Source organism: Drosophila ananassae, chromosome 2L, assembly GCF_017639315.1.
Source record: "Drosophila ananassae strain 14024-0371.13 chromosome 2L, ASM1763931v2, whole genome shotgun sequence".
Lineage (NCBI taxonomy): Eukaryota > Metazoa > Arthropoda > Insecta > Diptera > Drosophilidae > Drosophila > Drosophila ananassae.
This window is the reverse complement of record NC_057927.1, coordinates 16,028,335-16,053,016: the sequence shown is the minus strand read 5'-3', so window position 1 is coordinate 16,053,016 and position 24,682 is coordinate 16,028,335. Positions and strand designations below refer to the sequence as shown.

At 41.6% G+C, this 24,682-nt stretch overlaps 4 protein-coding genes and 1 long non-coding RNA gene across 5 annotated transcripts; 4 read left to right on the top strand and 1 right to left on the bottom strand.

Annotated features, from left to right (window-relative positions):
- The first annotated feature begins 3,003 nt into the window (after nucleotides 1-3,003).
- Nucleotides 3,004-4,845, top strand: LOC6499285 (helix-loop-helix protein 1). The gene is made up of 4 exons (XM_001954915.3): nucleotides 3,004-3,547; nucleotides 3,612-3,742; nucleotides 3,803-4,386; nucleotides 4,485-4,845. Exons 1-3 carry the CDS (start codon nucleotides 3,234-3,236, stop codon nucleotides 3,895-3,897), a joined length of 540 nt encoding a protein of 179 aa, XP_001954951.2. The 5' UTR covers nucleotides 3,004-3,233; the 3' UTR covers nucleotides 3,898-4,386; nucleotides 4,485-4,845.
- A 251-nt stretch (nucleotides 4,846-5,096) lies between these two features.
- LOC6499286 lies at nucleotides 5,097-5,938 on the top strand. Its single transcript, XM_001954914.4, has 2 exons — nucleotides 5,097-5,310; nucleotides 5,371-5,938. Exons 1-2 carry the CDS (start codon nucleotides 5,149-5,151, stop codon nucleotides 5,875-5,877), a joined length of 669 nt encoding a protein of 222 aa, XP_001954950.2. The 5' UTR covers nucleotides 5,097-5,148; the 3' UTR covers nucleotides 5,878-5,938.
- Nucleotides 5,939-18,430: 12,492 nt separating this feature from the next.
- On the bottom strand, nucleotides 18,431-20,257 carry LOC116654471 (sex-lethal homolog). Its single transcript, XM_044715751.1, has 2 exons — nucleotides 20,119-20,257; nucleotides 18,431-20,038 (listed from the first exon to the last, which is right to left on the bottom strand). The coding sequence occupies exon 2, from the start codon at nucleotides 20,035-20,037 to the stop codon at nucleotides 18,637-18,639; it is 1,401 nt and encodes a 466-aa protein (XP_044571686.1). The 5' UTR covers nucleotide 20,038; nucleotides 20,119-20,257; the 3' UTR covers nucleotides 18,431-18,636.
- A 156-nt stretch (nucleotides 20,258-20,413) lies between these two features.
- LOC123257276 lies at nucleotides 20,414-21,394 on the top strand. Its single transcript, XR_006507301.1, has 3 exons — nucleotides 20,414-20,767; nucleotides 21,037-21,299; nucleotides 21,377-21,394. It is a non-coding gene; the product is annotated as an uncharacterized LOC123257276 (long non-coding RNA).
- A 197-nt stretch (nucleotides 21,395-21,591) lies between these two features.
- LOC6499287 (ralA-binding protein 1) lies at nucleotides 21,592-24,346 on the top strand. Its single transcript, XM_001954912.4, has 4 exons — nucleotides 21,592-21,798; nucleotides 21,861-21,993; nucleotides 22,053-22,892; nucleotides 23,110-24,346. Exons 1-4 carry the CDS (start codon nucleotides 21,702-21,704, stop codon nucleotides 23,912-23,914), a joined length of 1,875 nt encoding a protein of 624 aa, XP_001954948.1. The 5' UTR covers nucleotides 21,592-21,701; the 3' UTR covers nucleotides 23,915-24,346.
- Nucleotides 24,347-24,682: the final 336 nt, after the last annotated feature.

The window sequence follows — 24,682 nt, the reverse complement described above, 5'->3', positions numbered from 1 at the left end:
AAATGTTATAAATTCAGGAAAGGCATTATGAGCCCCAGCAAAGACCATATCTTTCTCTGCCAATTTTTATCCGATTCTTGATCGGAATACCTTAAACGATTTGTAGATAGATTCTCCGTCACTCGGCATCAAAATCTAGGAACAAAATATTATTGAGATTTTTTTAAAATTTCCCGGAAGTCCTCCTTAAGCTGAAACTACAGAAAATTTTACCTTTGGTCGCACCTTCACATTGATAGCTGTCATCTCCGGACAAGCGCTTGCCCGTTGTTTATGCAAAGCTTGAAAACGCTTGCAAATTATAAATCAAAAGTGACTTTTAATTAAAAGTTCAAACCTCAGTGGCAGTGTCAGGGGCAGGAGATGGTGTGGGATGGGCTGGGGCAATCCTCTGGCTAAGATGCTGACGCCAAATGTCGTTCGTCCGCTGGCTTAATTTTGTTGTGCCGTCGCACCCTCATAAATCACAAAAAGAGCAAGGATCCGGAGGACGAGGGTTGAAGTTGGGCCCAGACTGCCAGTATATTAATTGAAGGTGCAAATGCGACGTACTCGCACCCCTGGAAAAAGAAAAAGACAGCGGGCTGGAAACGGAAAACAATAAACGATGAGGTTGAGGACCAGAACCGGAGTCCTTCCTGGGCCAAATGCAAAATACGCAACAGTTTCATGTTAGTTGGAGGTTTTCATGTTCGCCCAGGGAATCGCTGAGAGCGGAGGAAGTCTCAATTGCAGTTGGCGAAACATAAAACCCACTTGCCCACATTTTCACCCCTCAGGGGTTGTTTAGCCAGCCCCCTCCCGTTCCCCACCCATCACGAAAAAACCCATTCGTCCTTCGGCCCCCCTTGTTTTTGTTGTCTTGACAGCATTTTGCTTTCCCTTTCGGTCGGTGGTGGTGTCAAGTTCTTTTTGCGCCGTCAAGTTGAATTATCATAAGTAATAATCATAGACCAAGTATCCGGAGCCCGGGATGGGGAAGGGGCAAGGTGCACCGGACTGGTGGAGGGCATGGGATGGTGTTTTCTGTTATTTTTCCTGGCTAGGGTAGGGCGTTTCCATCATTGGGGAGATTTTAAAAAGTCGCTCAGTTAATTGCGTGGCACTCGGGTCTTTATTGGGATTTCTAGCCAATCTGGGGTGGCGGGATTGTCACTTGAATTAGCAGGGGCTTTCCTCTGATACTAGATAATTAACTGGGGGTTATTTAGTTTAAATATATAGATCTGATAATAAACTAGAGCTATTATTCGGAAAATATCAAACAAACATGATCGTTGTTCAACATCGTCGTAACAATTGGGAGGTGATAACTACTATCTGAGCCTGACAAGCTATAGAGCTTAAATCAGACCACGACCACACATCCCGGCAAACAATGCCGCCCATCCAAGGGGCATGGCAAAGTGGGGGGGTTGGAGGGTTAGTGGAGAGATAGTGAGAGTTGCCAAAGCCAAACAGCCACAGCAATTGAATGTCAGTCACAAAAATGCAATCACAGTTTGACACAATTTTACCGAGGCGCCACTTCAACACGTTGCAACTGCAATATCTTTACAGTTACAAAAGAGAACACCCCCCACCCACCGAGGCGCCACACACACATACACTGGCATACAAGGTCCAACGCACGAACGACAACTCTGCAAACAACACAATGACAACTCTTTAACACAGTTAAGTTGGCAGAGCAATCGATTCCGCAGCACAGTTATCCATTTCCAGGATACCCAGGACCGTCTTACTCAGTAGGATATTTTGATAAATTTAGCTGAATCTTTTAACATTTTTTGATGAATCATTGTTGTTTTTGAGAATTAATTATGAAAAAAACAATATTCTATAGAGAGTATCATTTTATTGCACAGTTCTCTGTAACTTATCTTATTGACTTGAGTCTATGCTATAAAAATTATCAAGAAGAATCACACCTCATACAGGTACACAGCACTTTCTGCTGATTCTTATAATTAATTTTGAAGAAAAAAACTATTTTTTTATCAATAAGTACATGGGAAACGTATACGTAATGAGTCATAACAAAGTGTGCCCTCAAGTTTGATTAAAAGATTGCGATTAAAGCTAATTTAGATTGTTACTTTTTATAGGAAGGGGTTTGTAAAATATGTTTTATTTTCATTGATTTATCCAAGGGTATGGAAGGACTCCGGAGCGGATGATCACTGGGAGTTCCTTGGAAGCGCGTGCTCGAGTGCATTTACTCACACTCAGTCACAAATACAAACAGATGCCGTTGCCATTTTTGTTTTTTTGTTGCTGTTTGATTGCGTTTTTATCTTCGTCATTTCAGCACTGCCTGGCTCTGGATGTTGGCATTGGGAAAGCTGGGAAACTGGACGAGTTGCAGGATGCAGGATAGCAGACTCCATCTGGAAAAAAAGTAAAACGGCAAATAGGGGAAAACGGCAAGCGAGATGCAGCGATATTTTACTGCGACAACATTTCATTGCAAACATTGTGCAATTTCACTTTAAGCGACAATCGAATTTCATGTGATTTTTACAAGCAGCTCTCCTCATTGTTCGAAAAACTTTTGACTTTTCTTCAGTGTCCGCAGGGCGATTCTTGGTTTCTTTTCAGCCAGAGAAATTGGATTGAAAAGTTTTTGGTTTTATTTTTAATGTAATACTTTTACTCTCCTTGTTCTTTCATTTAAAATGTTTTTTATAAAATTACAAGCAAGATTATCTCTTGAAAATATTTTAGGAAAATAAAACCCAACTCTTTATATTCTCTATTTAAGTAAATTTCTTATTCTCTGGCTGCCCCGCCAAATTTTGTTTATAAATAAATATCTGGATTATCCATTTCAGCGAATTCTACATAAAAATAAACTGCTTGGCTGGAGAAGTAAATAGATGGACGACTGAATGCACGGGGCGCATTGTTGGGACGCATGACTAGCATGTGTGCGGTCCAGAATAGAGGGTGGGGAGGTCATCGCCCAAAGTGATACTTCCGTTTTTGAAAATGCAAGCACACAGAAATTGGACCAATGGTCACTTATCCTTGGCCGCCCCATTGACAGGCACTTGATGCCCAATTTTGATCGCACAAATACCACCGTCTGTCCGCCACAGATGGGACGAGCCCAGCGGCTTTATTATGACAAGTGCGCTCCGGCAGCGTGTTGGAATGTTCTCGTTTGTTGTTTTCCATCTTCACGCACAATTTGTCGTCACTTGGCGATGACTTAATGTATTTAGCGAGCGATGTTCTGGGACGGAGGCTGGAACTGGGACTGGACCAGGCCACCGAGTCAGAGCCCCAGAGCTCATTCACTCGCCGATCGTCGCAGCATTCGGATGGCCGCCTCATCCATTTCCCTTCATTTTCCGGCTGGTATTGCCCATGAGAACAGCAGCAGCAGTGGGTGTGGCAGCGGAACAGCACCGGATTCGGAAGACTCCCAAACGGAAGCTGGATTGATGTCTTTTACGGGTCAGGACATCAAAAGCCATAACAGTCAGAGAGGGCGTCCACCCCGACAAAAAATCAACGCCAGGGAGCGCTACAGGACCTTAAGGTTAGTTGGAACCCATCGTATAACAAGTCTCGAATAAAATTTATACATATTTCCCTTACATTAGTGTCAATGCCGCCTATGAAGCTTTACGAGGCCTAATCCCTACAGATCCTTTGAATCGCAAACTTTCTAAAATTGAGATTATTCGCCTCGCCAGCAGCTATATCACTCACCTCACCAGTACTTTGCATACAGGTTGGTTACTCATAAATACATATGTTTAATCCGAAGGCATATAGCTCTTTATTTTTATAGGAACTGACTGTCAGCCATGCTTGATGCACAAATACGAAGGCGAAGGCCTCGTTAAACGCATTAGCATATGTACTTTTTGCTTCACAGCTAAGTAACTTTTCATAATAATTAGTTTTTATTCTGTGTTTTATAGTATTAAGATTAATCTTTTACATGATAATACATTTTAAAATGGAAAGGTAAAAAATGCATTAATAAATGGCCATATTCTTACAAATAATTCTTTGTAAGCAAAAATTATTCGATGTATCAGTCTCTATAATCTGAAAATCAAATGTCGCGAACAAGTTTGCTTGAATAATTGCACAAATAAAGGCAACGCCAAGGCATCGGAAAGAACAAAAGTACGTGCACATAAATTGTAAAAAGTTCTTGTAATCTATATTGAGTCAAGACTATAAATACCGCACATAGTATTTACCTTCTATTCGTTTATAAGAGAGCAATCTGGCAGTGCATTCTTCATTTCCAAGAAGCTCATCAACGCAAAGTTACCTAAAAAAATGGATAACAAGTCACTTTCTTTGATTTTATTCCTCCTTCTTTGCTTGTCCTTGAATTCATCAAGAGTTAATGCTCAATCGGTAATATGTCGTGGCACTCACTATCCCATTCCATTTTGTTTAATGAACTAAGGCATCAAAATCTTAAACTTCTACCAATTCTTTAAATATAATTTCAGTTGATAGATACTAATACTGGGGCAGATACTACTGTTTCAGATTCTGCAGCTAATCCTTCAGAAACTACTACTTTAGGTACTACTCCAAATACTACTCCAGATACATCTCCACATACTACTTCTACTCCAGATAGCGGAAATGGAGCTCTAGGATTGGTTCCATTCACGTTTCTAATAGTTTCAATCACATTAATTATTGGTCAATTTAATTAATATAAAGCTTAATTGTTTGTAAAAAAATTTGAAACAAAAAAACAATAGCATTAAAGACCTAACCAATGTATAATTATTTAAAAAAAGATTTGTTGCAATAGTTTTCTGTAACAAAAGCCAATAAAATGTAATTTCCACGCAAAACAAACATTTCTGCCTTAGACAAAAATTAAATAGGCTAATAGATTAGATTTCAGATCGTGATATATAAATTTTGCACGTGTGGAAATTCGAACAACGATAAGATAGAAAGATACAAAAGTAAGCGATGCCGGGTTCATCGGAAGGTGAGTCATAGCTGGAATGGTTTTGTGGGAAGTATGTATTTTCTATGCATTCAATAAAACACCATTGCTGCTGATAAGCCCGTCATTAGGAAATCAAAAGCTACTGGACGATTAAAACGTCGTTTAGTAGTCTGGCGGTTGCCGTCGCAAACAGATCGAAAAGTATGGAGGTTCCGGCGACTATCTTGGGGCTCTGGATCGCCCTATGCTTCGCCACAAACCCGGAGGTTGAGGGGGCCAGATTTAGAATGCCCAACTTGTCAGGGAATTTAAAATCTTGGAACTGCCAGGCGGACAACATTGGAACCCAGTTAAACTTGACAACCGTGAGTAACTACATACATCTAAAAAAAAAAAAACACATAAAACTTATATGTAAATTATAGCTATCCGGGTATTGGTACGAAGCTGCCCGGGTACCCAACGTCGAAGTTATGGAGTGCCTTAATGTCTCGGTCCCCAACGGAATAGTGAATAATACATTATCCTTGGGCTTGAACTATATCGATACGACCAATGGAGGCAGATCATTCACCAACGAATCCGTTGATTTTCCTTGGAATAACTCAACCCAACATGGAATTTTTGAACTGCAGTTCGAAAAGGTGTCTGTAACCTACAAACTGGTGTTCACGGACAACGCCGACGTCGCCTTCATCTGTGGCTACGGAAGCATATCCCCCATTCCTCTTTTTAAGCTTCTAACCAGGGAGCGGGAGATTAGCGCGGAGAAAATTGAAATCGTCAAGAATATTGCAAAGATTTATGGAGTGGACTCGATGATTTCATGGCAGGATCAGTCGCCAGGGACGTGCAATGGATCCTGGGGCCTAACTCCTCTAAGAATTCTAGTAGTTTCAATCGCATTTGTTTGGTTGCCAAAGAGTTTTTAACTAAATTATCATCATTTGAATTTCTCTAAACGCTTATCAGTGTTCGTTGTTTTATCACTCATTCCCCGCTCTTTGCTGCCTTTTGAACAAATACGACATACAATATTATAATAAAAGAGCTTGTTTTATCTAAAATGTCTTTATGACAAGTTTTTATTGTCTATTGAGTACATAATTTGACGATATTGCTTTATCACAGTTTCTGAGATTTAAACAGTTTCCGTTCCTTAAAGTTCTTTATCTACGACAGACTATACTCATTGCTTTATCCATAAAATAGTTTTTTTTAGACTATTTTTCTTACTTGTTTTTGAGCCCCTCCCATCGGGGTTGATAAGCGATTTGTATTCCGATTAAATCAAGCAAAAAAGAGAATAACAAAGCGAGACTTTTCAATTCTATGCAGCTTTCTCGGGAGGAACGCAGGGAGGAATGCGCTTCAGCTCCGGCACATCATATGCCCCACTAAGCTCATACAAGTGCAATTACTAGTCCAGAAATTTCAAAAGAAAACAGTATAAAATATTGCCGGGCGAGTCTAGGGCTAAAAATTCGTTGGCTTCTCGAATTTCTTGGCTATTTTCATTTTCATAAACCCCATAAAGCCAAGTGGATGGAAAATAAAGCGAATAGAGAGTAGAATTCGAACTCGAAGCATTTCATTGTTGCACTTGGAGAAAAAGTAAAAAATATCTATTAATATGATATTTTTACAATTTAATACCACTATAATAATTATGATAAATAACTTTGAAACATTTAAAATACGTCATAGCTTAAACGCAGAAAATTTTTCTTTTGTGCATGGAACTTTCATTGGCCACAGCTCTTGGCAGACTCAATGAAGTGCAAACCGTGGTCAAATGAGTTGGGACTCGAGGGCAAATTTGGGAGACCAGAGACCGATACCACCCATCGATTGCCGGGGCACTTTCGTTGATTTGATGCGTTGGCGTGCCGCTTTCGGTGGTTGCATGCTCGACTTGAGCGCCACCGAAACCGAACTGGACGAGGAGCTGCAAAGCTGTTTACTTGCAGCTAACCAAGTGAAATTGAAAGCCCTTTTGCCCGGATAATTGTGTCCGGCTCAGGCCAGCGATCCTGCTTTGGCTCCGTCTATTGGCTTTTGGGGTAATGGGATACAGGATGGAACACAAGGATTCCGGGGAGGAATCCCTTGTGCGTGTACACCACATGATTACTCGGTCCCGGAATCGACGTAATCATGCGATGACTTTGCCAAAGTCTCTGCAAAATCGCCAGACGCCCGGCCACGCCCTCTATTTCAAGGGAAAAAAATCCAAACACACATACGAAGAAAACAAATCGAAAGAAAGTAGAAAACGAAAGTTAATGTGCCGGCACATCATTGGATGTGGATGTGGCTGTAAAGGGTTAAACGGTGCCAACAAGTGAACCCCGTCCCGTACGTGTTCCAATTAATTTTGACATTTGCTCTTAATAGATGTGCAACAAGGTTTCAATTTCGATTGAGTTACGCCCAGAAATGGGGTTCATAAATAAGGTTTCTTGATTTTTTTATGGCATAGGAATGGGTTTTAACTGTAGAAGCTTGTTCAGAGTACCAAAAAAACATGGTAGTTCATTTTAAAAGAGGCTTTATCTGTGTATAGCTTGAATAGTGCTTTTCATTAATTTTATTTTTATGTAAATATAATTGAAAGGAGTACACCGAAACCATCTTGTCATGTTTCTCTTATAGCGGATAATACTATACGGACTGCCATTACCCCCTGTCAGGCTAATATAACTTTTGTCCTGCAGTTTAACCTGCAAACTATTCAAAAATGCAACTATTCAAAATGCATGTGAAAAAATCTGTCCAAACTCGGTGCATACTGCACACAATCGAAACTAAAAGGGGAAACTAAAGCCCGGAGTGGAGTCTTGGGGAAAAAACCGGCTGCACAAACATACCAAACTATTAAAAACATGTCTTTGTCCTTTGGCTTGGGGTGCACATAATGAAATTCCTAGCTGGGTTCAAAGCTCAGCCAGGACGAAGCCACTTGGTGGGATGGCTCCTCTCCTCTCCGTATGCCCGTATATACGCCGCCGATTTTTTGTTGTATCAATCTAGGTGAAATATTAACAAGCAGGAGTCGGGACTGAAGTTGGCGCGACGTCGTCGAGAAGCAACGGCAAAGGACGAGACGGCGGCCAGAAGAGCCACGAGCTCATAAAAATTCCTTAGTTGACGACAAAAGCCCAGGACTCACTGCAGCTGCGGAGCGAGGGGGAGAGGGCTAGGAAGGATAACAGAGCTTAAAGAGCCAGGCAGCCGGCGTTGAAACAATAGACTCGAGTTAACTTAAATTGATTCCCAGACGTTTTCCAGCGAAATAAAACTTAGCTCGGGCCATTGCCATTTTGTTGTGACTCCAAAGTTACTTCCTTTATCCTTGTTGCACCACTTCCTGAGTCCTTGCACCTTGATTGCAAGTTATTTGCAATTTTGTGCAAATTTAAAAGAAAAAAAGCACAAAAATGAGGGAATATTTCGCCAGACGGCCTCCTCCTCCTCCGCCTGCCGGAGTCGGTGACTTTGGCACTGCACTTGAAAATTTTTTAAGAGTGCGCGAAATTTTTTATGCAATTTGTGCCAGGACTCCCGAGGCAAGTGATGGAAAACCGGGTGGCGCGCCATTGTTGTGCCCAGGAGATTGGCGAGGCAGTCTGCTCCCTCTTCTCCATGGGTTGCTCAATTTGCCGGTTTATTTTTGCATTCGGGATATTAAAATTGACACTTCATTTGTGTCACTCCCTGTGAAGTTTTAAGGATTTAAAATACTCTTGCCATTGTCCTTCAACCCTCGATTGTCGTCGATTGTGCAGCAATTTGCATTGCAATGAAATGTCCCGCCATCAAAATAACTCCACTCAGCGTAATCAAAGTGGAGCCATTGTTGTGGTTAAGGATTTGCCTTGAGCCCAGTTAAGTGGTCCAAAGTGGAAGCTTGGAATGCCCTTTAATGAAATGTGGAATTTGGCAAGGACTTACCAACGGCTTAAGATTTGTTAAACAGAAAACTTATTTCAACTTAAAATGTATAGGTTTTCATAAAAAATCTAAACATTTTATACTTATAGTTTCTTAAAGTTAATGCTGCCGGTCTTCTATTTTTATTCCTTGAGATGGCTGTTTGCCTTTATTTACTAAACCCCCCAGCCAGGTCCAGGCCTAGAAAGATTTCATTAAGTGCCAGCCGTGAAAGTCCTCCCGACCGGATCCGACTCTGCAACAAAGGAACTGCAACAATTCCTGCTGCGAAGGTTGCACTTGAAGTCATTCAGCCTCGCACAACTGGCAGTGCAAACTTTTAAGTGAATTTTTGATTAGATCTGGACGAAAGTTTTTTGTCGCCCAGTCCAGTAAATGGAAGCCGTGGAGTTGGCCCATAGATATAGTTGCCTTTCCAACTTAAAGTCGCCAGTTAGTTGCGCTCTTTTGTAATTTGCGCAAAAGTATATTTATTTGTGCGAAAGGATAATAATAAAATATGCGCTCCAGATAGTGGTGCGGCGGCAGTATTGCAAAGTTGTCCCTGCTCTCGAGTCTGACCCAGCCCTGCCCGTGTCCTTGCCTCTTGGAATAAGGTAAGGGAACTGTACCTACTGCAACTTTTCGCGAACTGTTCGCAGTCTGTCTGGCCAAAAGCCACCCAAACCTAATACTCGCTGCATCGCTGAAGTTCTGCGCAAAAGTTAATAAAATTATTTGCCACAGACGTTGATAAATATGAAACAAGTCTCTGGCAAATGGCAAATAAATACAGAAACAGAGAAACCAACACGAAAGGGCATAAAAGGATATTCGTGGATGGGCGGGAAAAGCTGTGTCTCCAGTATGAAATATTTGCAAAAGTTTTATTGCAATTTTTGTGCAGGATGCTTTAAGTAATTGCCTTACGGCAGGTGTACGGAGAAAAAATGCTTATTTATTTAATTTTATTATATTTTATGTTGTTTATTATTTATTTATTCCTGCTCTAGACACCTTCCTAAAATATCTTTTCATCTCTATTGAATGTTTCCTTTAAAAATAATTCAAATTTTGGTCTGGCATCTTTTTTCAAAACTACCCTTGAAAGCTGATATCTTAAAAAACTATCCAAAAAAAGAATAACTTCTACAAAGTATACCCTTCGAGGATATCCAAACCTGATTGTCCTTTTTTTTGCTAGCATATGCAATCCATGTAGTTATTATTCATTGTCGTGCTTCGGCAAATATCAAATAGAGTCCGGCGATTCCGGGGACTCTTTACGCTTCAGTCTTCGCCGTATTTTGTTTTCTCCGTTACTCACTTTTTGCACATGTCAGTGGTGCGGTGCGGGGTGGTTATGATACTGAGGTGGTGCGGGTTGGGTGGGTTGGTTGGTGGGGTGTGGTTGCTTTATTGGCAAACCCCTAACGACTTGGGCAGCAAAGTACAAGAAAAAAAAGAATGGCAATTTTTAATCGAAACATTTGTAGCGTGAAATTGTCGTTATGTTTGCTTTCCTTTTTTTAAGCAGCAATATGTTAGGATTTAAATATTTTAACGGAGTATTGATTGGTTTCTGCTTTCCAGAAAATTTCAATAAATTTGCAAGTTCGTCGTATTGCAAAATTTGCTGATGTGTGATGAGCGAAAACAGTCATTAGCCGGTCATTAATCATAATAAAATGAGATCTGCTGCTGCTTTCTGTGGTCTTCCTGCAGGGTTTAATCCCATCGTTGAATCATTTAATTTGTGCGACAACTTGGCAGACTTTAAGAGCTAGACAAACCGAACTGCCGATCCGGCCGTAAATCTCAATTTTCCACAAATTAGGCGACGATATGCCAAAGCCAAGTTTACTTCCGGCCCCGGGGCCAGGTAACTGAAAGCCACACATCAACTTCAACTATAATTCAACTCAGCTCCGCAGTAGTTTTGGTTCTGCTACTCGGCTCCTCCAAGGCTCGGTGACATCTGCTCAATTTATCGTTATTTTTGGCCAGGACGAAACAAAAAATCAATTTAGCCTATGATAAAGAACCACTAGAATCCCCCGATCCAAAAAAAAAAGAAGAAGTCATAGCACACACTCCCAAATGAAGTCAGGGAAAGGGAAAACTTTCAAAGCCGGCAAATCGAACTTTTGCCGCTTTTCCCCGTTCTCGTTCCCGTTCCGGATCTTTTCTGGACTCCTGGAGCACTCGGGTGATTTATGCCCTGGAAACTGTTTTTGAAATGTGGCTTCAGTCTCGGCCTATGCTCCGCTCATTGCTCCAATGTTGGCCAAAAGTCAAGAAGAGGGCCACAACGAGAACGAGAACTAGAACGAAAAACGCCGAACACAAAACTGTCCAGAGTATACAAATTGGCCTGGCATGAGTTATTGATGATCTGGGCCATGAAATGAACGACCGCAGCTCCTCCAGCTCCAGCTCCTCCAACTTTGACTGGCAGACTGACTAACCAACTGGCTGACATTCTGGCTATGCCGGGGATGTGGGAACAAATGCTAGCCATTTAGCCAGAAAAGAAGTAAAGTTTCGCCAAGCCCACATTCCAAGTCAGTGCTAGTCTGGCTAATTGTGGAAACTTTTACGCAAGGATTTGGTTATTTGGCTATAAAGGTGGGGCTGCAAATAACGACTAAATGAAAAGCTGTTGATTTGGTTTATATTATATTACTCTTTAATATTTTTATCTTAGAGTCAAAGTTTCCACTAAATTGCAAGCCAATCCGAAGAGCTCTGTCCTAAATGCATATACAGAAGCAGATCCCGACAAAACTCCTCTATCATGCTGACCTAATTAGTATATACTAAGCTCGACTAAGACATAACTCATCCGCTTAGCCCATTAAAGCGTATTCCATAAAATATTCATGGGGCGCGACCCCCTCCTAATTATTACAAGATCATAACTCATGTCAGGGCAGGTCAACGCAAACAAATATGCGAAGCTTGCTTATCACAGCGACAAAATCGTGTTATTTAATGTTGTGCTAATTTCTGGTCAAGTCAACAGGACTCGAACACACCAAACACACCCCAGGTAGAGAATAAAGGAAGTAGCCCCCCGCCCGAACCAGGTGAAAGTCGTGACATTTTCATGCGGTCAGGCGGAGATGGAGGCGGAGGTGGCAGAGCAGGCTCATTTCTTGGCCATTTCCGTCAAGTGCCGCGTCTGCAGCTGCCAGGACACGAACTATTTACAAATGACCAAACATTTAAGCCAAATGCTTCCGGGCTGGCCAGACTAAATGCCTGAAAATTATGCTGCTTTGACATGAAAGGGCGAAAATGGTAAAACACAAAAAATTAACGGCAAACTAAAAGGGATTTAGGGGTTAAAAGGTCGAATTTGTAATACACTTATTGGTAAAATATTAATAACATAATATATAGTACAGACGATACCTAGAATATTTATTAATATAAGGGTAAGTACTTAATATAGTTTATTAAGTAAATATATTATAATTTTATGGAATATTTTATTATTCATTGGCTTTTTCGGAATTTTACTATTTTTTAAATGTATATCCTTTAGTTCTTAGTCCAATTCCTTATAACATTTGTTATACTCTCTTTCTAGCTAACTTGCACAAGAAACGATGAGTTATGTACACATTCTGGCCAAAACAAAAACAGTGTTAGTAGGTCTTTGGTGTCACCGTGTCAATTGCCTTGACTTTAGCCCAAATAGCAGCTGCTCCTGCCCAGCCCAGCCCAGTTGGCCGGGACTTAATTAAGTTACAAGCAAAAGGGACGACAGTCTGGAGGACGATACAATTTCACTAATTTCCGTGCAAGGCGACACCAACAATCAGCGACCGGCCAACCGACCGACCGGCGAATGTTAAATGCTCTGCCCACTAACTGGTCACGACTTAATAAATATTGTCCATCGCCGCACCCAGACGCGGCAGCCCGAGCGTTAAAAGCCCCGAAATGAATGGTCAATATGTGGTCTATATGGAGGCATAAATAATATTTAGGGGATGGCTGCCTGCCCCCGATTTCCCACTTTCGCTGGCGTGTTTGAGCAGCATTTCCGCTGCGTTTTGTCTTGTTTGCTTTCAATTAACCAAAACTGGACATGGACATGGACAGTGGCCTCTGCCCCCATCCTGGAATGGCTTCTGTCCTGGTTTTTGGTCGCGACTTGCCTGCTAATTGAGGGCCGCCAGACATAATGTTTTCGGAAACTGAGCAAACTGTTAAATAAAATTTGATTGAAAGTGTAAATAGATATTTGGTGGCATGGGAATAGAATTATGAGAGGGGAAAATGAAGTCATCATTAATTAAGGGAAATCGGATTACTTTTAAAGACTTCTATCACGGACTATCATATCCTTTTGTTTGGAGGCCAATTTTATCATGAAACTCTTTCATTTCTTTAATTGCCAAGTGCTTTCTCAACGACAGTTTAATAAGTCCAGTGCCGCAAATGAAATTGGATTTATCCGACACTTTCCAGCTCATCGCCCGCCATCAGACTTTGAGAGGTTTCAAAAGCCACTTGTGCAAAACGTTAAGACAGTCAGTCAGTGGGCTGTGGTCAGTGTCCAGGCGTTAGCGATTCGATAGCCTCCGGCACTTCCGACTGTCCAGGGATAAACTTCAAAACACCACCCATGGAAAAAAAGAAAGCCCGAGTGGCTTTCTCCTCACTTTTCCTCCTCACACCCAAGCTAGCTCTTGAGACCGTACAATAATCTTGATTTTGTGGTCAATTGAATTCTTAACTTCTCAAAGCCCGGCAAAGCACAACAGCAGCACAGCCAAGGATATCTCGAGGGCGTGTCCCGGCCACGGATGACAGTGCAAAGGAACTGGTCTGCCGCTTGCCAAATTGCGATTACTCAACAACAGACTCGGCCTGACTGACCAGAAAACGATTTGGCCGATTTTACCAACTACGTTGCCTACTTATTGGCCATTGATTTCTGAAAAATGGGCCAGTCAGCCAGTCAGCCAGCCAGCTAGCCAATTTAATGCGTTATGATCTTTACGAGGGCGGCAGGTCCTTGGAAGCCCCTCTCCAACGAACTGAGACCGAATCATTTGCCATAACACTTTGCCTTGCCAATTCCTTTCCATTCCAGCACCAACGACCAGAACACAAAAAAAAAGAACAACCAGATGCCTGGTTTTCCTGGTAGTTTCGTGTACGAACATCTTTATGGGTAATTAAAACTTTTACCCATTTTTGCCCGAAAGTTGGTTTTTGTTTTTCCCAAATTCCCAGTCCTCCTCAAACCCCATTATCCCCAGAATCCCACTCCACCAGCCCTTATTCCTTCCTGTATTCAGTTCCTGTGTTCCAGTCAAATTTATTGCTGTTCAATAATACCAATTTTTGGCCTTTCTTCTATTTGGGAGATGCCAACAGATGTAGATGTGTTGGCAAACTATTTCGGAGCAGAATAGTTTTCGGAGCACGTTTGTGTTCACACTCGAGTGTTCCACATTATTGAAATTGAAGCGCGGTAATGTGTCTGCAATTTTTGGTTTGGGCTTGGGCTTGGTCTTCCCGATCCGGAAAACTTCTGGCATACCGAATTCTGCCAAATTATTTTCGTTCGTTGCTTATCTCGGCAAGTTTCGGGTTATTTGTTACCAAAAGTTCCCATTTCTTCCAACTGCAATTTCTTCATATCGATAAGAAGTGCAAATAATGGATGGGAAAAAGAAAAATAAATGAGAAAATTGCTTAGGGTATGGTCTAATTATAGCAATATTTAAAATGGTAAAAGGTTTAATATTTAATGGATACAGCGTAGAAAATCTTGGTTAAAGTTCAACCCTTTTTAGCAAAATTTATGCTTGAAGAACAAGTGATGTATAAACCCTAAGCAGGCTTAGTCGACTTTTATTCATTCCCACCTGGAAAGCAGCTTTTGTGCATTATCTTTTTGGGGGGAAGTGGAAGTGCCCAAACTGGAGACCCACCTGGAGGTCTTATCGCAAATTTTCAAGTATTAACGCATCGTGGGGAAACTTCCGCTTGTTTGCTGAGCGGCTTAGAAGACTCACAGAAACACACATAGTCCCCCACATCCGGCAAGACAAATTGCAGATTGGTAGACTCTACTCGAAGGACTCCACTCTCCCCTGCCATAGCTAACTAGATTCGCCCTCGGGCACGTGGAACAAAGAAAATCCATATTTTATTTTGATTATTTTCCGGCGCCTCGGCAGGTGTCGATTTCGTGTGATTTTTCTTTTGGGTGAAATTAAATTTAGCCAGGGACTTGGCTGCCTTTCCTCCTTTGCCTTTCTCCTCCTCAGGACACTCACTCAAATCAGCGTCAATCAATTTTGGTCGCTTTCGTCAGACAAAAACAAGCCGCACCTCCCCATTCTCAGCCCCATACCCACCGCACAGAATCGCCTTTTGTAATGGGAAAAATTATTGAATTTGTCAACGACTGCCGCAGGCTGTTCGACCAGGACTTGGGCCATAGCCAGGATCAGGGCTTAAAGCAGCACAGAATTAAAGAGCTGGGAGATTTATGCGACTGTTGTAGGTGTCAGGCAAACAAAATTATGTTTCCAAACGATTTTCCACCTTTGGCGTCATACATCATCAGGACTTCTCCCCTCAGAAGGACAACAAAAGCTGGCAAAACAACCCTCCAACGTTAACAAATTTCTTTGCGACGTTTTTAAATTTTTATTTTTTTTATCCTGAATGGAGGGAAGCGGCTAATGTAAATCACATGTGTGTGTGTGTGTGTCTTTGTGACCTACGCCTTATTTAGTGAAACGCCCCCAAACCCAAAAGCCAAGTGATTTGTTGACAAAGAAATTTTTTAATAATTCACCGAGTCAGGAGCAAGAGCAAATCTCATTCAGCATAAGTGATGATGTAATTTTCGCTAAAAATTGAAAAAATCTCCACGCAGGCATCAGGATAGAAAGTCCCCCTCACGTAAAATATGTTGCAACAATATGTTGAACTGGAGTGTGTGCCACTGACGATGATGAATGTGGCACGCATGCGTTGCACTGATTCCACTGACGGACTCCCTGACAATCCTGTCACGGATCCAGGCGTTCCGAATTATGCGACCTTTTGAAGGTACTCGCAGCCACTTTATCATTGAGCCAAAGAGTTGGACCAAGACTTATATATTTACTTGACAAGATTATCTTGGACCCTTATAATTATGTTTGCATAAGGGCTTTTGCTTTGAAGTTAAATATATTTTAATTGGTAAAATGATTCTTTAATATATGATTTTACAATAGGTAATAATTCTTTATTGAATCTCTTGATCATTGCCTTCTACATATGTCCATGATATCTTACCTTGAGTTCATTAAATATAACTCTAATGCACTGCCAGAGATTCCCTGAACCCTGTAATGGTTGTCCATTACCAGACCTGCAAGGGTCAAAGCCAGTAGCTCCCCGGAAATACAATGATGACTCAATGTCCTTCTTTTGGGGGCCAAGACTTCACCCCAACTTCTCGTAATTCTGTTTTGCCGTAATTCTCTCCCCTCGTTAAATGATAGCCGGAAGCTGGACAACTTTTAATGCCCCCTGTCGATGTTGAGGTCGATGGTCATGTGCATAGCTCATTAGTTTTTGCCTAATTTGAAAGGCAGGCGCCCGGCTTGGCTCGATTCGGTCCTCGCCCGGCCTAATGGAATTCAATCAATTTCCATTTACTTCGATATCAAGACCACCACCAACTGCTCCACCAACGTTCAGCATCGGGAACTGAAAAATTTCTTAATTATCCTGACGTGACGCTTGTGGGCGGCTCGGTTGACAAGTCCTTTTAGCTCCCGCCACTTTTCTCTTCCTTTTCGGCTCGAGAGCAGTCTGTTTCCTTAATGTTTGTGGACAAAGTAAGACAAATGAGTCGGACCATGAAACAAAATCAGAAAGAAAAATGTAAGGAAATACTTTTTAAAATCGAAAAAAATTAGAGCTTGGGTTTCCAACACTTAAAAATAATTCAGAATATTTTTGCAATATGATTAAAAGTAATCAGTTTCTGCACAATAATCCTTGCTGAAAACAATATGCTACAAATGTCAATACAACAATGCCGAGAACAAAATGAAAATCCCCAAAACATTTTCCGCCAGAAACGCCAAAGGGTAAGGAGAAGCATGAAAAGCGTATAATCTGCTTATCAAAGGGCTGCAGTCCTTGCTTTTCCCTTAAGAAATCCTTTTTTTCTTGGCCATGCGGCACAAATGTTTTCTGAAAAAAGAAATGAAAAGTGTAAACAATAGGAAGTGAAAATTTGATTTGAATTCTCTTACGCAAGCTGAAGCTAAAATTCAATTTCTGGTGTTTCAGTTGTTGCTGTTAAAACAACCTTAAATGTATACTTGTTCCAATCTTCGTTCCAGAAGCTAGACGGGTCTAGAACAATGACATGGCAGAAAGATGATTATGCAATTTGTAAGAGAATATTATTGCACAGTATTACGTGTCAGCCAAAGGTAATATACTGAAAGGAGCAGCAAGCAAAAAACAATTAATGCAAAATAAGGGATCCTAAAACTGATATTTGGACTACAACCAATGGTCTAATCAATATATGTGACTTATAAAGGCAAACATTTCTGTTAAAGCCGTTTCTGTTTAATAAATAAATTTTTATATGCCAACAAAAAGTGCATTCTACCTTGGGGCACAAAGGGTCCTTGTAAGCTAAAAGGGAAGCAAGCTGAATCTGTAAGTTAAATCTGAATGGGATCCAAAGCAGCAGCAGTCGCCGAATGGGAAACAAAAACAGACCCTGAACGAGATACAGAAACCGAGATGCAGGGGCAACTTTTGCGCCTCAATTATAATGAGAAAAGCAAACGAATTGGAAATAATTTTCAATTCGCTTCTTTCCCACCTACTTTCGTTGGTCTTTCCTGCTCATTCGAACTGCGATCATCAAATATTTATGCGCCCTTTGTTCCCATTATTTATTTGAATCGCACAAACTTTTGCATGCATCCCGAAATCGGAATCAGAAACCCCGAAATGCAAGAGGTACCTTTTTTTGCGGCCAAGCTGGCCAAAGCCCCTGGCTTAGTGGAAGGTATGAACCGATTGATAAAGCTGTTAATGTTTTTTGTGTCCAGTACAGAGGAGGTGTCCCGAGTGTCTGTAGGAGTGCCTTGTTTACCAACGATAAGCCAACCTCCTGCGGCTGAATAAAGAATTATTTATTTAAACCTTAAATGCAAAAGGCTGTAAAATGCGAAACTGAATTTGTTAAGAATAAATGAATAAGGAAGGTAACTTTGGAAAGGTGACTACATTTTTACAAGTTAATTAAAGATTTGTTAGTTAAACAAGATTGTTAGAACAAATCTTAAAGTCCAAAAAAAATTAGTAAGTATTAGAGATAATCATTGTTAGTAATTGTTATTTTTTATTGAAATAAAAAAATACTCCGACAATACCAATTGGAGATCTGGCCCTCTAAGAACTGACCCTGTAAAGTGGTGGTGGTGGTGTTGTTATATGTGGCATCGTGTCCTTAAGTCTTCTTGTGTATCTGAAATCATTAAATTGAAACGATTAGAATTATTAATCTATGTATTTGTCCATCGAATCGAGCGACAGGATTTCGAAGTAGATGTATGTCCTAATTCCTGAATATATAATAAATATAGCAAAGAGTTCATTCCATACAATAGTTATCATGAAATAGTATAAGGTGAAAATTTCAGTCGCTTCAGTACAAAAAATTAAAAAATGCATTGCCAAATGGGAGTTGGATTCGATTACTCCCAGACGAAACCACGTGGACGTTTGGGTTGATTTGGATTCTGAATAGACGGTGCAGCAATGCGACGCTTGAAGGGCTGCGGCGATGAGCCGCCCTGGGTCTGGTTCGAGTTCTGGATTTGCTGCGGAAGCGATAAGTTGACGTATGGCCATTGTGAGACACTAGGCTGTCCAGCTTGTCCGACTTGTCCACTTTTTCTACCTACTCCACCTTGTCCATCTACTCCACCTTGTCCATGACCTTCTCCATGATCTTGTCCGTGATCTTTTCCATGATATTTTCCATGATCTTTTCCATGATCTTTTCCATGATCTTTTCCATGATCTTGTCCATGATCTTGTCCATGATCTTGTCCATGATCTTGTCCATGACTTTGCACAGCATTAGGTAGAGTCTGACACTGTGACTGACCCTTCTTCTCCACTTTCATTCGGTTAGAAGCATTGCCGTTTGAAAATGGCGGCTTGATTTGGCGATTGACAAACTTCACTTCAATAGGTCTGGAGCCCCCCCTCGGAACGATTCCATCCAAGGTTTTCTGCGCCTTCTCGGCCGAAGTGCGAGAGCAGAAACGAACAAAGGCCACGCCCTTTGGCAGCCCTGTGGCCTTGTTAATTAGAATGTTGATATCCAAAATCTGGCCATGAGGGCCAAATAGTTCACGGATTTGAGATTCATTCGTGGTCGCCGGCAAGTGCGACACATAAAGGTTGGAGTTCTTAATGTCCTCACTACGGGGACGAGCATAGGAAACCTTGAGGCGCTTGCCGCGCAACTGACGCCCATCCAAGATAATCTGGGCCACCTGAGCCTGACGTGAATCCATAAAATCTACGAAACCATACCCAAAGCTGAATCCAGTGCTCAGGTCCCGGATAATCTTGTGGCGGCGGAGGTGGCCGAATTTCGAAAAAATATCGGCCAGCTCCATCTCCGTCATGTCCTGCGGCAAGTAGTTAATAATCAAGTTAGTCCTATTGCTTGGCTGGACGGGTGGCGCCGGCTGCCCCACATTGTTCACTTCAGTCGCCAGTGCGCTGGTTCCCATGTGTGATCCTATGGGCTGAGAAGAACCAGAATTCGGGTAGGTTGGAGGTGGGGGGACAGAAAAACGATTCTGCCCCTGGAAGCCCGAATATCCCGAAATAATCTGATGATAGGTGGGAGCATCAGGATCAGCCTGGCGGAAGGTTGAAGAACCAGGACCACAAATCGGCTGAGAGTAGCCAGGAGGGCCGCGGCCAGTTTTATTTTCCTGGTACAACGAGGAAGGCTCTTCCTTAATAACTGAACACGCCAGCATAGGCACTGCCGCGACACCCACAGGATTGCGGCGTTCCTCGTTTATTTCCATAAGGTGTTTATGAACCGTGTTTGAATTCACCGAGTGATCCATGCTTGCAATTAACAAATAAATATAGAAAAGGACGGAAAAAAGAAATAAAAATTTTTAGACTAAATACAAAAAAGAACTTACTCTGTCTAAAAAAAAAGTATGAAGTTTTTTTTTCAGGAACCGTATCGTCTTGTGAATGTTGAAGGAATGAACGAACTTTTTTCCTGTCAGATGATTTTCAATTTTCTTGCAAATTTTTCCATATTTTACAACATTGTCTGTAAGTGTGCTAAACTTTAATTATAAAAAAATTAATTGCTTAAACCAATTTAATAAAGCGGGTCTCCTCTTTTGCAAGCTATTTTTATTATTTTGTCTATACTTTTCGAAATTTTTCTTTGTTTGATTTTTTTGTAAGAAATTTAAGTAAAATAAATTTTTTTCTATGCCCACTAGCTATCGAATAATAGTGTTGGAAAAACATAATGTCTTCAAATAGTACTGGAAAGGAACAAAAGCTTCAAATTATATAAAGCTATCGTTGCTTTAAATGTCATTTTATTTTTCACAGATTTGTAAATTATCCTTTTTTGAATGAAAAAAGGTTTTTATGGCTGGCAATCATTGATTTCATGGCCAGACAAAATGAAACCCACTTTGTTTACAAGGTGCAAAAGTTTGCGAGAAGTTTTCAGCTGTTTATTTATTTGATTGCTGATTATGGAATTTCAACGCATTTCGATGGTGGAACACTGCACCGAGGAATGTCCGAAACGGCGGCAGGTGGAAAGTAAATTGGCTGTTGTACTTGCCCAATTTGTTTTCTTTGGAAACAAAAATATTCCAAGTCCATATTGATTGGAAATCCACCTGATCGCATATCCCAGAGGGCATGCAAGCTCTCCCGGAATTGGCGGAAAAAGCAAACTTGTTCATTATTTCTTTCTGTTTCACTCTAGACTCATATTAATTAATTTCCATTTCCGTTTTGTTATCTTGGCTACGCCGATTTTTACCTTCATGCTGACTAGACAATTAATCAAGTTTAATTACTCAAAGGTTGCGGGAGGTGCAGGGAGGACATGGATGGAGGACCCAAGGCACTCGATACCTCACCCACCCAAACCTTATCCAACCTGGAGGCAGAGACCCCCCTCGGGGACCTGTGAATACTCTCCAGCGCGCACTGTGGTGGGCATCATTGGCTGGTCCGCATTAATCACTTGAATATGCTAACATTTCTCAGTGCCATGTGTGGGGAGGGGGCGAGGATAAAAGCCGCCATTAAAAGACGCCGCACGTAAACAATACGTCCGGATGAGGTGGGTCATTTAAATATTTTCGTTGCAAATAACTCAGGTACAAATTAACATTCTTATTTGTTTTATTGTTTTTTTAGCTTAAAATAATATATTTAATAAATAAATAATTATATTTAACAGTCATTATAACATAAAATAAAATAATTAATGAATCCTACAATAACGGTTCCTCAATCAAACACCTACCGGCACTTTTCGTAACTACAGCTAAGGATAAGCAAGTTGGCAGCGATTGAGCGAAGACACAAACCACGAAAAATTGTTGAATGCACAGAATATGTTATCGATTTATTATTATTTAGATATATTATCAACAACCCTATTTTCAACATGGAACAGCTGCAGGTGCATTGTTTTTGTTTACGCAAATTGTTTATTTTCTTTTAAAAAGGAGCGAAAACGATGGATTTCGACAGCCCCGAGGAAAAGGAGTTCCCCGGCCTTTATGCCTCCGAGGCGGCGGACTCACGCTCCAAGAAGAGCAAGGAAGAAAGCGATTGTAAGTTCACAGAAAAGTGGCTGCGAAAAATCAATAAAATCTTTCAACTGGCGTCCTTGCAGTCAGCGAGGATCATGACCTTAGCAAAAAGGACCTGTTGATTGGACGTCGCAAGGACAAGAAGGACAAAGGCAAGGACCGTGGCTATGCGGCTCTCGAGGGTGAAAGTTCCCCTGAGGAGGAGTTGGACACCAAGTGGGTTGGCTCTAAAATATGTAATTTGCATTTTATCTCAATGCTTTTTGTTTATCCAGGAGTCCTTCGAAGTCAAAAAAGTCGAAAACCTTCAAGTTTACCAGCTCCAAAAGCAAGGAGAAGAGAGAGAAATCCCGTGACAAGGAGAGATCCGAAAGAGATGTGAAGCATCTAGAGGAGGAACCGTCGTCCCACAAGGCCAAGGACAAGAAAGACAAGAAGGATAAGTCTGATAAGAAGGATAAAAAGGATAAGAAGGGAAAGCAGCTATCGCAGCAGCAGCAACAACAACAAGAAGAAGCTATCGCTGCTGAGGAAGTACTGGCCTTGGGATATCCTGTTTTTGGAGTATCGGTTAGCTTGGCCACTGAACGATCCCGTTGCCACGACGGCGTCGATCTGCCGCTGGTCGTGCGCGACTGCATCGATTACCTGCAGGATCACTGCAAGTGCGAGCATATCTATAAGGTTGAGCCCATCAAGGCGCGTCTGATGCACTATAAGCGATTGTACAACAATCGAGAGCACGACGCCGCCGTTGATGAGCTCAACCTGCCCACCGCCTGCAGTCTGCTGAAGCTCTTCCTGTGCGAACTACCGGAGCCGGTGCTAACCACTGATTTGGTCGCCCGCTTCGAGGAGGTGGCCTCCCATCCGAAGGTCACCGATCAAGAGGCAGAGCTGCAGCAGCTGCTTGAGCAATTGCCCAAGTGCAACCGCACATTGTTGGCGTGGGTTCTGCTCCACTTTGACTGCGTGATCCAGCAGGAGCGGCACAACAAGCTCAACGCTCAGTCCCTGGCCATGCTTCTCAGTCCGACGCTTCAGATGTCTCACCGTCTAATGGTAGCACTGCTCTGTCACTGCAACAATCTTTTCCCGGACGTCAAGCTGATAAAGTGAGCAAACTTGTTTCGCGTAGCTTATTTAAGTATGCCGTACGATAAGGTTATGGTTGTAACTTTTCGTGCTGCTGTTGGTAATTAGTAGTCTAGAAATAATGAGTGTAGTACCTCGTAAACGGAAGCGCTGGTCGCGTTTCATCAGCTTCCTAATCAGGCGGAGATGCTAAAAGCAAAAAACAGGCCCGCAAATCTAATATTTGGTTATTTTTAGGTATGTTCCACCTCTTACTTCGGCCAACCAGCTGCCGGATAGACCCGAAGAAATCCAAATAGAGCTCCGCAAGCAGGACAGCTTACTGGCCCAGATCCACAGCGAGATGAATGCCGGTTTTATTACCAAGAAACGGGAGGAGCAGCTCTGGGAAGTACAGCGAATCATCACTCAGCTGAAGAGAAGATTGCGAAGTTTCGAAAAGAAGCAAGAGAAATCTGTTGAAGAGCTGGAAAGCACCAGCAGTGCTCAGCTGGCTGCCGCTTCCGTCGACGTAGCGGGCGTATCGGCTCAGCTGGCTGCCGCTTCCATCGCCGTAGCTGAAGACACCACCGATTCCAAACCAGCTGCCGAAACTGGGGCAGCTTCAAACAACAGTATTGCATCCGAGGAGCCAAAAACGGAGGAGCTCGATACTTATCCTAGTGCACCTGACTACACTATCGATTCCGTTACTGGTTTCGTCGTGCTCCCCAAGACGAATCCGCACCGGGAAGAATTGTTGCGCCTACAAATCGAATACCAGGAACTAAAGGCTTGGAAGCACGAATTAAAAGCCCGCATCCTGGCCGAACGCAACGAAGTCTACAAACTGAAGCAGTTGTACGATCTTCAGAACCCCAAAGCCCAGGGATCACATGCGGAGCCTATGCCAACGGAGGCCGACTACGAGCGGGTTATCGATCACTATACGCGTGAAAACGCTCTGCTGGAGCACAAGAAGAAGATGTTGGGCATCGAACTCAAGGAGGAGCGACGGGCTTGCATTGCTCTTCAAGTGGAGTTGCGGATGCACGAGTTTTAAATGTATTAATGTTTGTTAATAACCACGGATGGGTCGGTCACTATCAGGTACTAATGCTTACCTTAATTAATTTTAAATTCAAAAACTTTTAAATTAAGGTACTAAGTTATGAAAGTTTACAAAGTTGATTAAAACTATAAAAGAAACGTGCGCTGTCCAATTTTCAATCATTCAGCTAAGCAAAGATAAAAACCATAATTTACAAAACAGACATTGAAAATGACTGCTATACAGGATATTTTTATATTCTTTTTTTTTAATTTTTGAGTCTCATTGATGTTTTAAACCAATCGACCCATCAATACTAATATATCCATATATATGTATATAAGATTATTCCCCTAAAATCTCAATGTATTTAAATCGATCAAAAAGCTTATAAATTCTAAATAAATGCTCACGTGTTGAATTGGCAGTTTGCCCCAAAACTAATCAGAACCCTATTTATTGAATAATATACTTTATTAAATAATAAGCCATTTGTTCCAGCATCAATTGATTCATAAAATGGGTAGGAAATTGGAAATGAAAAGGCACTTGATCTGATAGCAATTATCAAGATCCAATTTTCTAAATCGGTCGGATGACTTAATTTCGATTGGAGCAGTGGAGCTTATGAGGCAGAGATTAAAGATCAGGCTGTCGTACATAGACTATGGATTGATTGTTCGTTGGGGTAAGGCGGAAATACTATATGAAGTCATCGCTAATATTACGTTTCATGGAAATGTGATGTGAAATTGTGATGGTCAAGGAATAGATATGGAT